The sequence below is a fragment of the Anolis sagrei genome, chromosome 3 (assembly GCF_037176765.1).
Source record: "Anolis sagrei isolate rAnoSag1 chromosome 3, rAnoSag1.mat, whole genome shotgun sequence".
Classification (NCBI taxonomy): domain Eukaryota; kingdom Metazoa; phylum Chordata; class Lepidosauria; order Squamata; family Dactyloidae; genus Anolis; species Anolis sagrei.
In genome coordinates this window covers 35,295,189-35,309,522 of record NC_090023.1, presented here as the reverse complement: position 1 = coordinate 35,309,522, position 14,334 = coordinate 35,295,189, and the positions used below count along the sequence as shown (strand labels likewise).

General features: G+C 38.4%; 1 protein-coding gene across 1 annotated transcript in view; it reads left to right on the top strand.

The window, feature by feature from the left end:
- CCDC169 (coiled-coil domain containing 169) overlaps positions 1–13,917 on the top strand; it is a 41,924-nt gene extending 28,007 nt beyond the window's left edge. Inside the window, exons 7-8 of the mRNA XM_060766938.2 lie at positions 2,109–2,185; positions 13,332–13,917. Of these exons, the coding sequence (XP_060622921.2) occupies positions 2,109–2,185; positions 13,332–13,434 (180 nt within the window). The 3' untranslated portion in view covers positions 13,435–13,917. The remainder of the gene's footprint in view (positions 1–2,108; positions 2,186–13,331) is intronic.
- The last annotated feature ends 417 nt before the right edge of the window (positions 13,918–14,334 follow it).

Here is a 14,334-nt window from a genome sequence, read left to right as displayed (position 1 = left end):
CCTTATAAGTATAGAATCAGTCCTCCGTATCCTGAAAAGCAAACCTTAATATTGCCATTTTATAAAAGGGACACCATTTTACTGCACCATTGTGTATAATGAGACTTCAACATCCATACTTTTTTTGTAGCAATGGCAGATCCTGGAACCAAACCCCAATGGAGATAGGAGGCTACTGTTCTACATCTGCATAAATCAAGCTTGTGCTCTGCAAGCATAGACACGGGCTTCTTGGTATGGACCTGTCCCATCCACTAATCCAAACCCTATTCGCTTTGTTCTGAGTTGTTGCCTTTTAGTATTAGAGAAACCATCCGCTACATTTGGCTTGTCAGATTAAAAGCATCAATTTTCTCATTTTTTAAAAAAATAATCAGAATGATTTCCACTATTTGATGTGCCAACTTCCAATTTTCTGAATATTCTGAAAGAACCTGAAAATACACTTCCCTCCTTGTGTGCAAGAAATGTAGATATCAGTTTTCAGATGCTCTTGTAATTGGAGCTCTTTTGGGGGCCCTGCATGTGCCAAATTACAGGACTACAGCTCAGTGGGAAGTATTGTGACAAATAAAACATTCTGTTATTTGAATCAGCCAGTAATGTTCTGAATAATAGCCAAATAAATAGAGTCTGTAATGTATATTTTAAGAAAGATATTTTTCCAGTTCCTTATATTGTTTTAAGGAGCCTATTCTTTGAATAGTGTAAAAAAGCAGGAGCTTGTCATGATACTTTGCCTTCTGCAAACAAACAACTCTCATTCACTTCATTGTCTCCCAGTGCAGAGAAATAGGAAGGTGGCAATTAGTAATGTTTCCAAGTATATCACCAGCAGGAGAAGGGCTCTGCATGGGTAATTATCTCTGGTTTTTTTTGCAACGTGATGCATTGCCAAAGGCATCATGTAGGCTTGTTGATATGGATGTCTTTACATGTTGTGGTGTACACAATATCAGTCACTCCCAATACAGCAGGCCCTTGGTATCTGCTAGGGTTTGGTTGCAGAACTTCTGTGGATACCAAAATCACAATGGAATAGCAAAATTGCATCCTTTATATAAAATTTGCTTTTGGGATTTTTTAAAATCTGTGAATGCAGAATCCATTGATATGGGGGCCAACACTGCCAGCTATCTCCAAATTGTTGCCCCAGATATGTTGGACCCCTGTCACCATCTTCTAGCATGCCATATTTGGGAGGACAACAGGATGGGCAAGAGTGGCATACACTGTGCTAAATAAGGAGTAAAAAGGAAGGACAGAAACATCTATATGTTGGGAAAGTATTTTCACTCAGTGGCACATTGTAATTTAAACACGCTAATTTTCTGTAGGTCAGAGATAGGGAAAATGTAACCTACAAGCTTCAAACAATGTACAGGGCCAAATTTTATGCCCCCTGAAAACACTCAAGCTCCAGATCCCCACTGAACAAAAAATAGTGTTCACGTGTGATTCAAAACTGCCACAAAATTCATCAGTTGAGCCCCCACAGTAGCCAAGCCTTTCCATGCTTGTCACAAATGATTTTCCAACATGCTAAATAACCACCAGAGAACAATGTTGGAGCAAGCACTTTACTTTGCAAGTCAGCTGAAGTGGATGTCCAATATAAAGGCATACCCATACAGTTCTACAACAAAAATATGTATTCCCTATTCTCATCTAGTGCAGGGTCTGACTTATAAGAAGCACTTCTTGATTATCAGGCAAAAAGTGAGTGATTGAAATAACATCGTACGAAAGCTGACTGGCACAACGGGATCACAACCAGACACAGTGAAGACATTTGGCCTAAAGCACTTTGCTACTCTGCTCCTGAATACGCATGCCCAGTGTGGAATACATTTATTGATTTGTTATTTTCATGTATTTAATAACTCACTTTCCTCCCAAAATTGGGACTCAAGAATAGTGTTTACTCATGATGTTTGAAATATACTTTGGGAGATTGAGGGCCCTTTTCATATTTTAACCATAATTATACACACACACACAAATGAAATTGTAAGACATTAGTTATTCAATGTCTGGGAGGTATTTTTCTTCAAACAATATTCAAAGCTCTTGTAGATTTAGGAAATACCATGTGCTTATTTCTACAGATATCAAGATCCCTGAAACCATTCGAGAGGCAGAAAATGGAGGCAGCAGATACGAAGAGGGAAAACCAGCTCCTGAAGTACAGTATTATTATTATTATTATTATTATTATTATTATTATTATTATTATTATTTGAAACACAACAAGATGAGTCCACAGCAGACACTCTGCTGGCTGTTGAACTGGATTACACTTTGGATGTTTATTTATATTCTGCTTATTCTCCCCATAAGGAGACTCAAAGTGGCTAACATCAAAAGCATTACAATACAATTTAAAATATACAAATTTTCAAACAGTATCAAACATCATTAGTTTTAAAAACAATTCAGGTTAAATCCATATAAACATATAAAAGCGCAGTATCCCCTGAATAGATCTTTAAAACCTTCTTTAAAAGCCTGCCAGAATAGAAAGGTTTTAACCTGCCACCTGAAGGACAGCAGGGAAGGGGCCATTCTGGCTTCCTTGGACAGGGAGTTCCAGAGTCGCAGGACAGCCACCGAAAAGCAAAGCCCTCTCTCTCTTTCCCACCAACCATGCTTAAGATGGAGGTGAGACTGAGAGAAGGGCCTCTCCTGAAGATCTCAGGGTCTGGGCAGGTTAATATAAGGGGATGCAGTCAGCCAGGACCTGAACCATCTAGGGCTTTAAAGGTCATAATCAGCACTTTGAGTTGTGCCCAGAAACAGACTGGCAGCCAGTGGAGCTGCTGCAAAACAGGGGTTGTCTGCTCCTTGTATCCAGCCCCAATGAGCAACCTGGCTGCAGCTCTTTGGACCAGTGGAAGTTTCTGAGCACTCTTCAGAGGCAGCCCCACGTTGAGTACATTAGAGTAATCCAGCAGGAATGTAACTAAGGCATGTACCACACTGGCCAGATCTGGAATGGGCTTCTCAAGGAATGGGCACAGTTGACACACAAGTTTTAATTGTACAAAGACCCCCCCCCCCCCAGCTACCGCAGATACCTGGGCCTTCAGGTTGAATGCTGATTCCAGAAGGACCCACAAACTGCAGACCTGTGTCTTGAGGGTAGTGTGACCCCATCCAGCACAGTGTGAATCCCTATTCCCTGATCTACCTTCTGACTGACCAGGAGTACCTCTGTCTTGTTTCAATTTGTTTGCCCTCATCCAGACCAGTACATAGCATTCTTCACTCTGTCTCTTAAAAACAAATCTAGCCCATCTTTTGAAGTTTACTGCAGCATTTGTTGAGATGTACCATTTTTAAAAACCCACAATGTTATATAATATAGTTCAGGCTGATTGCTACTGATTGCTCCCTTTTCAGGCAGTTGAATGACTGAACAAGGGAAAGATCCCAAACCACTCTTGGAGCAATGTATATTTTCTTGTCTAAACCACAGTCTGATTCTGTGTGTGTCTTTAGAGCTATAGCTGCAACATTAAACCATATCTATAAACTTTCTTGGTATCAGAACCCAGCTATTAGTTTCAAATGTACCCAGAACAGTTGGCAGGCACTTTCATATGTTGTGGGTTCATTTTGCTTTGGAGGATATTTGAATATTCCAATCGTGAAGATGGGGCTGATTGCGTCTGTTTCCCCTGATCTGATTGGAACACCAATTAGAAATCTCTAAACTTACAGAAGATGTTTTACCCACTGCAGTGGGTTTGTATGGATTTTATATTTATCAACCTTTAGTTATTGTTATGCTGTGCTATTATTGTAGTGTCACAGTAAGTATTATATATTTTAATAGTCTATACTCTTCTTGCAACCATCTCACCTAAGTACACAGATCATGCCCAATCTTTTTGAGCTCCTGAAAAACAATACTTAGGCGTGTAGGTGTATTTATGTCTTCAATTTGACTTGTGACATCCCTGTGCATAGGATTCTTTTAGGCATGGAATACTTAGGGGTGGCTCTGCCAGTTCCTTTCTCTCAAATATTGCCCACAGCATCTGATATTTACTGGCAGTCTTCCATTCAAGTGATAGCAATAATGCATTTAAATTGTATTTATTTTGTTTAAATTGTATTTTTAATGGGCACTCAGTACTATTTAATTTTTTTTAAAAAATGTATTTGCTTTGTTTAAAATTGATCAAAGTCTATGATTGTAAGCTGCCTTGAGTCCTCTTGGGGGGAAAGGTGGGGTAAAAATGAAGCAAATAATAATAACAGCAATGAGGGCTGACTCTGCTTAGCTTTCAAGATCAGATAGGATCTAGTATGGGCATGGGCAAGCTTTCTCACTTGGAGGCTGCATACTAGCACTCCCTGCTAGGAGGACTGGCTGCCCGGTGATGGAAGGAAGAAAGAGGAGGAGGAAGGAAAGAGAGAAGGAAGGACAAAAGGGAGGAAGGGAAGGATGGAAGGAGAAAGAGGAAGGGAAGGAGGAAGGAAAGAGGAGGAAGGAAAGACAAAATGAAGGGAAGGATGAAAGGGTAGAAGGGAATTGCGAGAGAGAGAAAGGAAGGACGAAAAGGAGGAAGGGAAGGAAGAATGAAAGAGTACTTAATCAGTGTCATAAATGGACGGTGAAGCAACAGCTCCCCTGCTGGCCAGAGTAGCCTCATGAAAAATCTGGAATGTTAAATAGCCTCTGTGTGTCTGTCTATATATGTTGCGTGTCTATGGCATTGAATGTTTGCCATGTATATGTACATTGAAATCCATCCTGAGTCCCCTGTGGGGTGAGAAGGGCAGAATAATACTGTAAGTAAATAAATAAATAAATAAATAAAGACAAAATGGAGGGAAGGATGAAAGAGTAAAAGGGAATGGAAGGAGGGAGGAAGAGGGAGAAAGGGAAGGAAGGACGAAAGGGTGGAAGGGAAGGAAGGAGGGAGGAAGAAAGAGGGAGGGGAGGAAGGAAAGAGAGGAGGAAGGAAGGATGAAAGGGTGGAATGGAAGGAGAAAGAGGGAGGGAAGGAGAAAGAGGGAGGGAATGAGTAAGGAAAGAGAGAAGGAAGGAAGGATAGAATGGTGAGAGAAAGGAGGGCCTGAGAAAAGAGCCCAAGGGGCTACATCTGGCCCCCAGGCCTGGGTTTGCCCATACCTGATCTAGTGCCTTTTGGTCAGCTGAGAAGATATTTAACTCCGTAACAGTTGTGAAATTAGCTATAATTTTCTATATCCTGATTTTTTTTAATGTTAATTTAACTTTAAGTGGAAGCTAGGAATATACTTGTATTTGCAGATCTAGTTAAATAGTCATGGGTAATGGATAATATCCCTAGTATAATAGTCTTTTTAAAAATTAATTTTCTTCCTAATATCAACTCTCCCTCTGTTCCCCCAGTCCTCCCTCTTCAGCACAAGACATTTGAGCAACAATTTCTCTCCGAACTTTAATATTTCAGAGATGGTACCACTCTTTTTTTTAATAAGGTGGATAATTTTAAGATGGCAGTATGCCACTTCCTAATGGCTTCGGATAGATTTGTTAAAAGTCAACCTCAGTATTTTAATTATACAGGTTCTATAGAAACCTTTCCATGTTATTAAATGTTCATAATGAATCAAGCACCAATATGTTTGAGGAGTCAAGAGTACAAAATTGTTCTGAAGTGTCGTGTATTTGTGCCAAGCTTAAATGCAGAAAACAAGTAATAATTGCAATTAAAATTGCCATAGAGCTGGATTAATGTATCCCTTTATTTAAACAAAATGATGATAAACAAAACCTGCCTCATTTTCATAATATTCATCGCTTGGCAGATCGCAAATTAAAGGTTTGCTTAATTTGCTTTGCTTTTTATTCTTTAAACAAAATTTACTATATAGAAGCCAAAATATGTATAGATTAATCTAACGGACACGTTATGTCTTGATATTTTATTTTTTAAAAAAATATTGTTTCTTTGGAAGATCTTCTGGAATGCAGTCTTTGATAGTACAATTGTTTATACATAAAACACCTTTGTACATAGAAAAGCTCTTAAATCAAATCTATGGCCACTTTTAAAAAGAACAGGTTCTTAATGGCTCCAGAGGAACAGTGGACATGATCTTCACTGCATGACAAGCTCTAAATACAATGCAGGGAACAAAATCAACCTCTGTACATGGCATTCATTGACCTTGCAAAGGCATTTGACACAGTGAATTGCAGTGCTCTCTGGACCATCCTCCAAAAAATCAGATGCCTTGACAAATTCGTGAACATTCCATGACTCCTCCACGATGACATGATGGCAACAGTCTTGGACAGCAATGGCTCCCAAAGTGACCCATTTAAGGTGGAATCATGTGTCAAACAGGAATGTGTTATTGTCCCAACCTTATTTTCTATCTTCATCGCTATGATACTTCATCTTATTGATGGGAAGCTTCCCACAGGAGTGGAAACCATCTATCAGATGGATGGCAAGCTATTTAACCTCAGCAGACTGAAAGCTAAAACCAAACAACAACGGACCCACCACCAAGACACTACACTTGGAGGACCATCATCCTCGGTCTATGGAAGGATCACCTAACTGATGTCCTAACTGAATGGCTCAAATGATAGTGGAGCCAGGATTGTGTTTTGTGTCCTAGCTTGAATTTTCAAAGAGGACTGTCCTAAGGTGGTCTCCTCAAAATGGGTTCAAATTAGTCTTTTAGGTTCAGATTGAAAGAACATTGGAACATTTGACCTTCAATGCTTTAAGCTCCAAACTATACTTTGCCTTAGAGCTTATAACGTTATTTAACATACTTTTAACTGTCAATGGTCTGCAGCCTTCCTCCTAAGAGTAGTCAGAGGCAGTCCAGGATTTCACACAGAAGGCACAGGAGCAAGCAAGCCAATATCCATTCCAATAGGTCTAAATACACAGAAGTTTACCACAAGTCCAGATCCGATATCCAAGGCATAGTCCGGGGTTCAAAAGCACAGTGCAATGACAACTGGAATGGCCTGGACTATGTGGTTCTAATTAATTGGTTTTTAATATTTGAGATGTTGTAAATGGTTGGTTTTAATGTATATGTTTACTTGCTGAATGTATGTTTGTATGGCATTGAATGTGAGCTGCTCTGAGCCCCCTTTGGAGTGAGAAGGGTGGAGTATAAATATGGCAAATAAAGATAATAAACAACAACAAATTCAGCATTTGCACAGTAAAGAAGAAAGATATTGAAATTTGTGGATGTCTTAGTGCTGAATCCACAACAGCAGAAATTGGTCTCTCTGGTTTATGATAAAGTGCTTTTAAAGTCATGAAAGCATTAACTATCTGGATATAGGACATGTCACAGAAACATATCTCTGTTGGTGGCAACATTATGTGCCCAAAGCACTTAGCCTCTGGAAGTATTACTCTGAGGGGGTTTAATAGAGCAAGATTGAAGAAGTTTTAAGGCTATTAAGTGATGGCTGGCTATCTGTGTAAAGTTCTTCAGCTTCAAGAACTGAAATGTCACAGGAGAATTGACATCAGCCAGTGCCAAGAAGAGTTCAAAAAGCTCTAAGAAGAGAAATATTATCTTCTAGAGTAGTGGTTCCCAACCTTTAGTCCTCCAGGTGTTTTGGAGATCAGGTCCCACAACCCCAAGAGCTGATAAATTGGAGGGATTTCTGGGAGTTGAAGTCCAAAACATCTGGAGGACCAAAGGTTGGGAACCACTGTTCTAGAGTAAGTTTTCAATTATGATGAAGCGTGTTTGCTCTAGAAGAAGGTATGCACAAATGTACCTACATCCATAAGAATGCCAAGCAGGGTCTGGTTTTAGGGCCTAGAAAGATCATCTTATTCTAGTTTGTGGCAATGCAGCAGTTTATATGATCAAGCCAGACCTTGTCTCCAAAGTAAATCTTGGAACCCTTGAGAACAAAGACAAAAATTGCCTGCCCATGTTCTGACAGCGCAATAAGAAGTCATGCTTCATGATGATCTTGGAATGGCAATACTCCTGACCATCCCCAATCTTTCTGCTTCACTAACAAGAACATGGAAGTGATATTACTGCTGTCTAACACTACATTACTACTGCCGCCACTTGAGCAAGTGCATTAAAATGATTTACATTCACCTTTTGGAGGATTTGTGCTGCACTTGATGTTACACCTGGCTGCAGCATCATGCTTTATAGCAGATGCTATATTGCAGAGGCTATAGATGACATAAAGCCCAAGTTCATCAATGCATGTTGGAATCGATTATGAGATGTAGTCATTGATTTCAGGAGCTTTCCAACTTTTGAGGCAAAAGGCAGGAATATCTTGAATGTTGCAAAAAAGCTTTTCTGACATCAAAGAAGATAATGAGGCACATATAGAAGAGCATGGAGAAATCCAAGGAGCCCACCAGGAGAAGCATCTTTGAGGCCCTGCTGTGGAACCAGATGGTTCTCTGGAGGCAAGGAAGCAGAAATAATGCACTTCTTATGCTTTGCCTGTTGGCCAGGGCTTGACCTTGGTTACTACTCTTCATCACTTCATTAATAGAAATTCAATCACCCACATTTTTGGTACCTGTGTGGGGTTGTGGAACCAAACCACATGGATTCCAAGCCCTCCCCCCCATATATGAATTGGCCATACTGGCTGAAGGATTATGGGAGCTGTATTCCAAACAAGTAGCTTTCCCCATGTTCCTGTCCTTCCTCAGAACTCATTTTGTTGCTTTCTCAGGAAAGAAACTGCAACTACAAATCCACAGGAAAACTTCTTAGCAGGAGTGAATACAATATGCTGATGAGTCCTGTCTGCCTAGATTTTTTTTGCAGGCAGCAAGCTTCCCAGGAAGACAGCAGACTGGTTGGCCAGCTACCTTAATTTTGTACGGAAGAGCACAAAACTGAAAACTGAATCTAGAGAATACTTCCTGCTGAGAATTTTTAATTAGAGCCACCGAGAATGATTTCAGTCTGTTCTAAAGAAGTAATTGATATCTCAGTTATCCCCAGATTATATAACATTCCTGGGTTAACATTCTAACTGCAGTTCCAATAAAATGTATCATGCTAGTACTGTACAATAAATACTTTTAGTAAAGACCCCTATAAGAATATCTTTTATACATTTATTTACCTTGCCTTTTAAAAAAGATTTGTATCCTGTCTACTTTAGGATTCTGATAACTATGTTATATCATCGTTAACAGTGGCACTATGTGATCAAGCTATGGTGAAACTTCTCAAAATTACAGAGTTACCACTTAGAAGAGACAGAAAGATTCAGCTGGTTTCAGGGGGAAGGGGAAAGAGACTTACTGGTACTTACTGCCAATTCTTTTCTTGATTTTTCTTTTAACAATTTACAGCCACTGTCTTTAGTAATGAAAACTCTTTTCCCCCTCTTTCTCATCCAGATATTTTGGACTTGAGCTCCCATCAACCCCAATCCAACATGATCATAAATGATGATAGGAGCTGTGTTCAAAAACACTTGGAAGCTCCAGATTTGGCAAAGCTAGTATAAACTAGGGATGGAGGAGGGAGAGCATGATTCCTCAGATGTCAAACAACTCTTGTTATCATTAGTTCTCACCATTAATTAGCCTGTGATTGGAAATGGGAGTCCAACAGCATTTAGGAGGGCACTGATTATCTGCCCCTATTTTCAACCATGGCTGGAGTAGAGCTTCTGAATGCTTCCATCCTGGAACAATACTTTTTATTTCGTGCCAAAAGTATTGCATAAATAAATAAGTATAAAACTGATAAAATAAAGGGAGTACAAGCAGTTAAATAATTTTAGACCAAAAATGGGCAACAGCAATCACATTGTCTGTAGCTTTAGACAGTTCTTCCTCTGTGCATGAGGCAGGGCATTGTGGGCAAGAATATAGATACTGAGTTGTTCGTTCTGCTCCACAGTCGCAGAAGGTGGAGGATTCTTCTAGGTAGTGACATTTTGCCAGGTTGTCTTTTGATCTCCCTACACCACTTCTGAGTCTCTTCAGGAACTTCCAAGTTGCCCATTCTTGATTTGCCCCTGGAGGAAGACCCTTGTGGGGGACCATCCAGTTGGAATGCTTGATTTTGCTGCCCATAGGGTTATTTTTGCTATTGCTGGAGGAACATTTAGAGGAGTGGTGGTTCTCATGAAACTTTTCCTTGCTTTATGTCTACTGGGAGGAGGTTGATAACCATACTGTGAGTGGCTTTCACAGTTTTCAACCTTATTTATCTCACAGTGGGCAGCAACTTCCCTTCACACATCAGGGAATCACACATCAATGCCAGCTAGCTTATAAAGTCTATCAACAGGTGTAGGTTTAAGACATCCTGTGATTATTCTACATTTTTCATTTAGTGCTATATTCACGTGATTCATATGGACAGATTTATGCCAGACAGGGCAGGCATACTCAGCAGTTCAGTAAGCCAAGGCCAGGGTTGATGTTCTTATTAATTGTGGGTTCTGCACCCCATGCGCTATTAGTAAGTTTCCGCAGAATGTTATTGCATGCAGCTACTTTGTGCTTAGTGTTTGCACAGTGTTTTCTAAATGTTAGTGTTTGATCTAAGGTGGCACTGAGATATTTAGGATGGGAACAGTGTTCGAGCTATTGGCCTTCCCAAGTAACCTTCGATTTCCTGTTGGCTTCACGATTATGTAGGTGGACTATATGGAGCAATGCTAAAACCACACTATCATATCACCATTTCAGGAGGAATGTATTCTGATGGAGAAATATGGCACTTAGAATTTAGCTCTAATCTTTGCTATTCATGCCTTTAGAAATGGAGTTTGGGATAAATAACTGCTACACTAAAATTGTAAAGAAGTAAATGTCTGATACAGCTTCTTTCCCAATGTAGATATTTACATTGAGGAATTTCCCTAATATAAAACATATGCAATAACAATTTTGCTTAGACTCAATGGACCAAGTATAATTATTACTAAAACATTTTACCTCCTAGTACAAAAAAAAAAAAAAACTGGAATGGGATCCTAGTTGAAGAATGTTTTCTAGTTTTAATTACATTGCACCAAGCAGCCCAAGTTTTGTTAGGTATGACTTAATTATAGAATGGGCTCCTTGGATCAGACCATATTGAAATGTAAGCATTGGACTCAGGATAAGAATGAATGCCAGTATACAGTCACTAATTTAAATGACAAAGTAATTATTTACTCTCTACAAGTGAGACATAAATTCACTATTATAAAGTTGACTACTGGGGAGAACACTTTTAATGTCTCTAAAAATAGCTCAGATACTATAGCTTATCATTTAAATGTTAAATCATTATATACATGTCTGTGGAGCTTTAATATTGGAATAATTCATAAGTGATCACTTTCCTTTGAGTTCCAGACATGGCAAAAAAGCAGACTATAAATAAAATAATTGATAGATTGATTTTTAATATTGGTGTTAAATCTAGATGTCATCACAAGCCACGTCAGTAAAAGAATAAACGTCAGTAAAAGAATAAAATGGAATATTGCTACATCTAAGGCCTTTTAAATATAATTGACCGATTAAATCATTTTATGAAAGAAATAATTATTAGTATGCCTAAAGATAATTTTTAGGCAGCAACATAAATGCCTTGGTGCCAGAATGGCTTAAATGTTGGACCAAGGCTGAAATAATTGCTTAGCCACAGAATCATGCTAGATGAACTTATCAAATCACACACTCTCCATTTTATAATAATAATAATAATAATAATAATAATAATAATAATAAATGTATAACCCACCATATATCCCCGAATAGGAATAAGGAAGTGGGAAATCTCCTGGAATAAATCTAGCCAAGAAAACCCATCCTGTAAATCAGAGTTGATTTAAAGTTACATAACAACAAATGTAGACCTGCTTCTATTGACCCAAATAAATTAATTGAGAAGACCTTTTGCAAATAAGAAGAAACAGATGTTAAATACAGGACAGATAATGGACGGGAACTCCCAGATCAGAAATAGTATCTGAGAAGCAACAAGCACAGAAGGAAGCATGCTTTGATGAATGCTTCATTAAATAAAAACAGACATTTTGAAAATTAATGTCAGGAGCATTTGTTTACCCAGTGGATGATGTAACACAATGTAATATTCTAGTGCAAGCACTGTAATGGTAGTGATTGTAATGAGCATATGCTTCTAGATCAAGGGTGAGAATCTTGTGGCCCTCCAGATATTGTGGGATTGTACCTCCCAGTATTCCTTGCCTTAACTATTCTGGTGAAGAGCATTGGAAGTTGACTTGAGAATGGCGTTTGATTTCACATTATGCTCACACCTATGAGATAAACTATGGCATTTATAAATGGAATTAATTTTACTTATTAAATTACTTTACCAGCACAAGTACAATTTCCATCAAGAGGCCACATCTCCAAAACAGTTCAAAAGGGAGGTGCCTTCTTCAGTCGCCTCTCTATACTAGTGGTTCCTAACCTGCGGTCCCCAAGAACTAAAATATGGTCCACGGCCTCACTGTTACTACATCTTAGCAATGAGAACAACTGGTCTCGTGAAACCCTCTTATAGTGCAGAGGCAATGGGGATGTCAGGAGGGTGACTACCCATGAAAGGTGCAACAACAAGCCTCCTGACTGCTGCTTCTCCTCCTCACCCCCCAGAGAGGAGCGGTTCCATGTGGCGCCTGGAAGCAGAGACGCCTTGGCGTCTTCATTTTTGAGGCTGTTCCTGGGGTTATTTGAGGTGCTGATTCAAAAAATTCCATTGGACAGACCACACCAGTTCTAGATATATGGTTTTCTATGAGTCAGCAGATGCCGACTGCTGGATGGCATATTTTCTGTATCAAAAAATAGAGCTGATATGGTATATCCAATGTAATTTTCTGAATCAGCACCCCAAATAACCAAACCGAATCTAAAGTTGACCAAAACCCATTTTGGTACTAATGTTGCAGAGTGGTTTCTGGTCAAAGTGGTCCCTGGTCAAAAAAAGGTTGGGAACCACTGCTCTAGACTAAAGCCTAAGTTTAGGCATTTTGGCTTTTAGTGAGGTTCAATAAAGACTAATTCTCCTCCAAAACTTAGATGCATCTACTTGCATCTCTAACTGAGATGACAACATTTTTTATTATAGATTTAAGCATAAATCCAGTGGCTATTCCCATTTAGAGTGGACCAGTTGAGTCAGTAGGTTACTTTACTATATAACTGTATTTTAACATTATCATTTAATTGATTCAGTTGATCTGCCCCAGTAGTTACAGCCAATTGGATTTAGATCTTGATGACAGTATGAGATTACCATGCAATCTCCATTTAGAATCTCCAGTCACATAATACTTGTCTGAATTATCTCTGCTTTCTGTATTTCAGAGGAAAATGTAATATTCCAAGAAATCAAAGAATATTGGACCCAAAGAAAGGACCCATTAAAAAGACGGCAGGAGTGAAGCAACTTCCAAAACTGAAGCTCTGATATCTTAATTCATTGTTTTCTATTCTCTTAATTATTCCTTTTCCAAGTAGGAATTATAGTAAAGTAGAAAATATTTTAAATCATAATATATTAAAATAAGCATCTTCACACTAATTATGCTTAAGATTAAATTCTGTGTAAATGCTCATATACCTCTGTGTCTGCACCATCTGATTTGCAATATATTTATCAGAGTACTATGTGCATTTATTGGCGAAATCTGCAGTTTGTGATGGGATCTCTGCCAGGTTACTCCTTTCCTTTCTAAACTGGTACAAGACATGGGTGAATTAGTATGTTTGAAATGAATTATCCATAATATGTGGGTGACATCCTGTATTGGGCAGGAGAAAATTGCACACCACATCTTAGATCCAAGATGTCATGCAAGAAATCAAAACATTTCAACACATATGTAGGCTTGCTGATCTCTTTTTAAAGAACATGAATCACACTAATCACATGTGCCGAATTACTATGTAACTCTTTTTTTCTTATTAAAAGAAAACAATAATTTAAACAACTAAGGAACTGTGATCTATTTTGTTACATTTTGGAATATTTACAAGCATTTTATATAAAATACTTTTATAAAGTTTTGAATATGTTTAATCATAACAGAAATAATGCTCAATGTACTTTTCTGAAAATTCTCTTCCTCATCATTTTTTCCCATAGGCTATTGAATAAACCTTTGAAAAAATTATAAAATATTAATATGATGTACTTTTTGCTATTTTTCTTTATTAAATGTAGGTCAAATAAAATGCTAAATGAGATTGCAGTCCATTAAGTCATTTGAAAAGTTCTTATTATTTTATTTTTCTTTAGTTGTTCCATTATAATCCAACTTGGAGAGGAACTCTGTCACATATATTTCCTTAGTTTCAGCCCTGGACC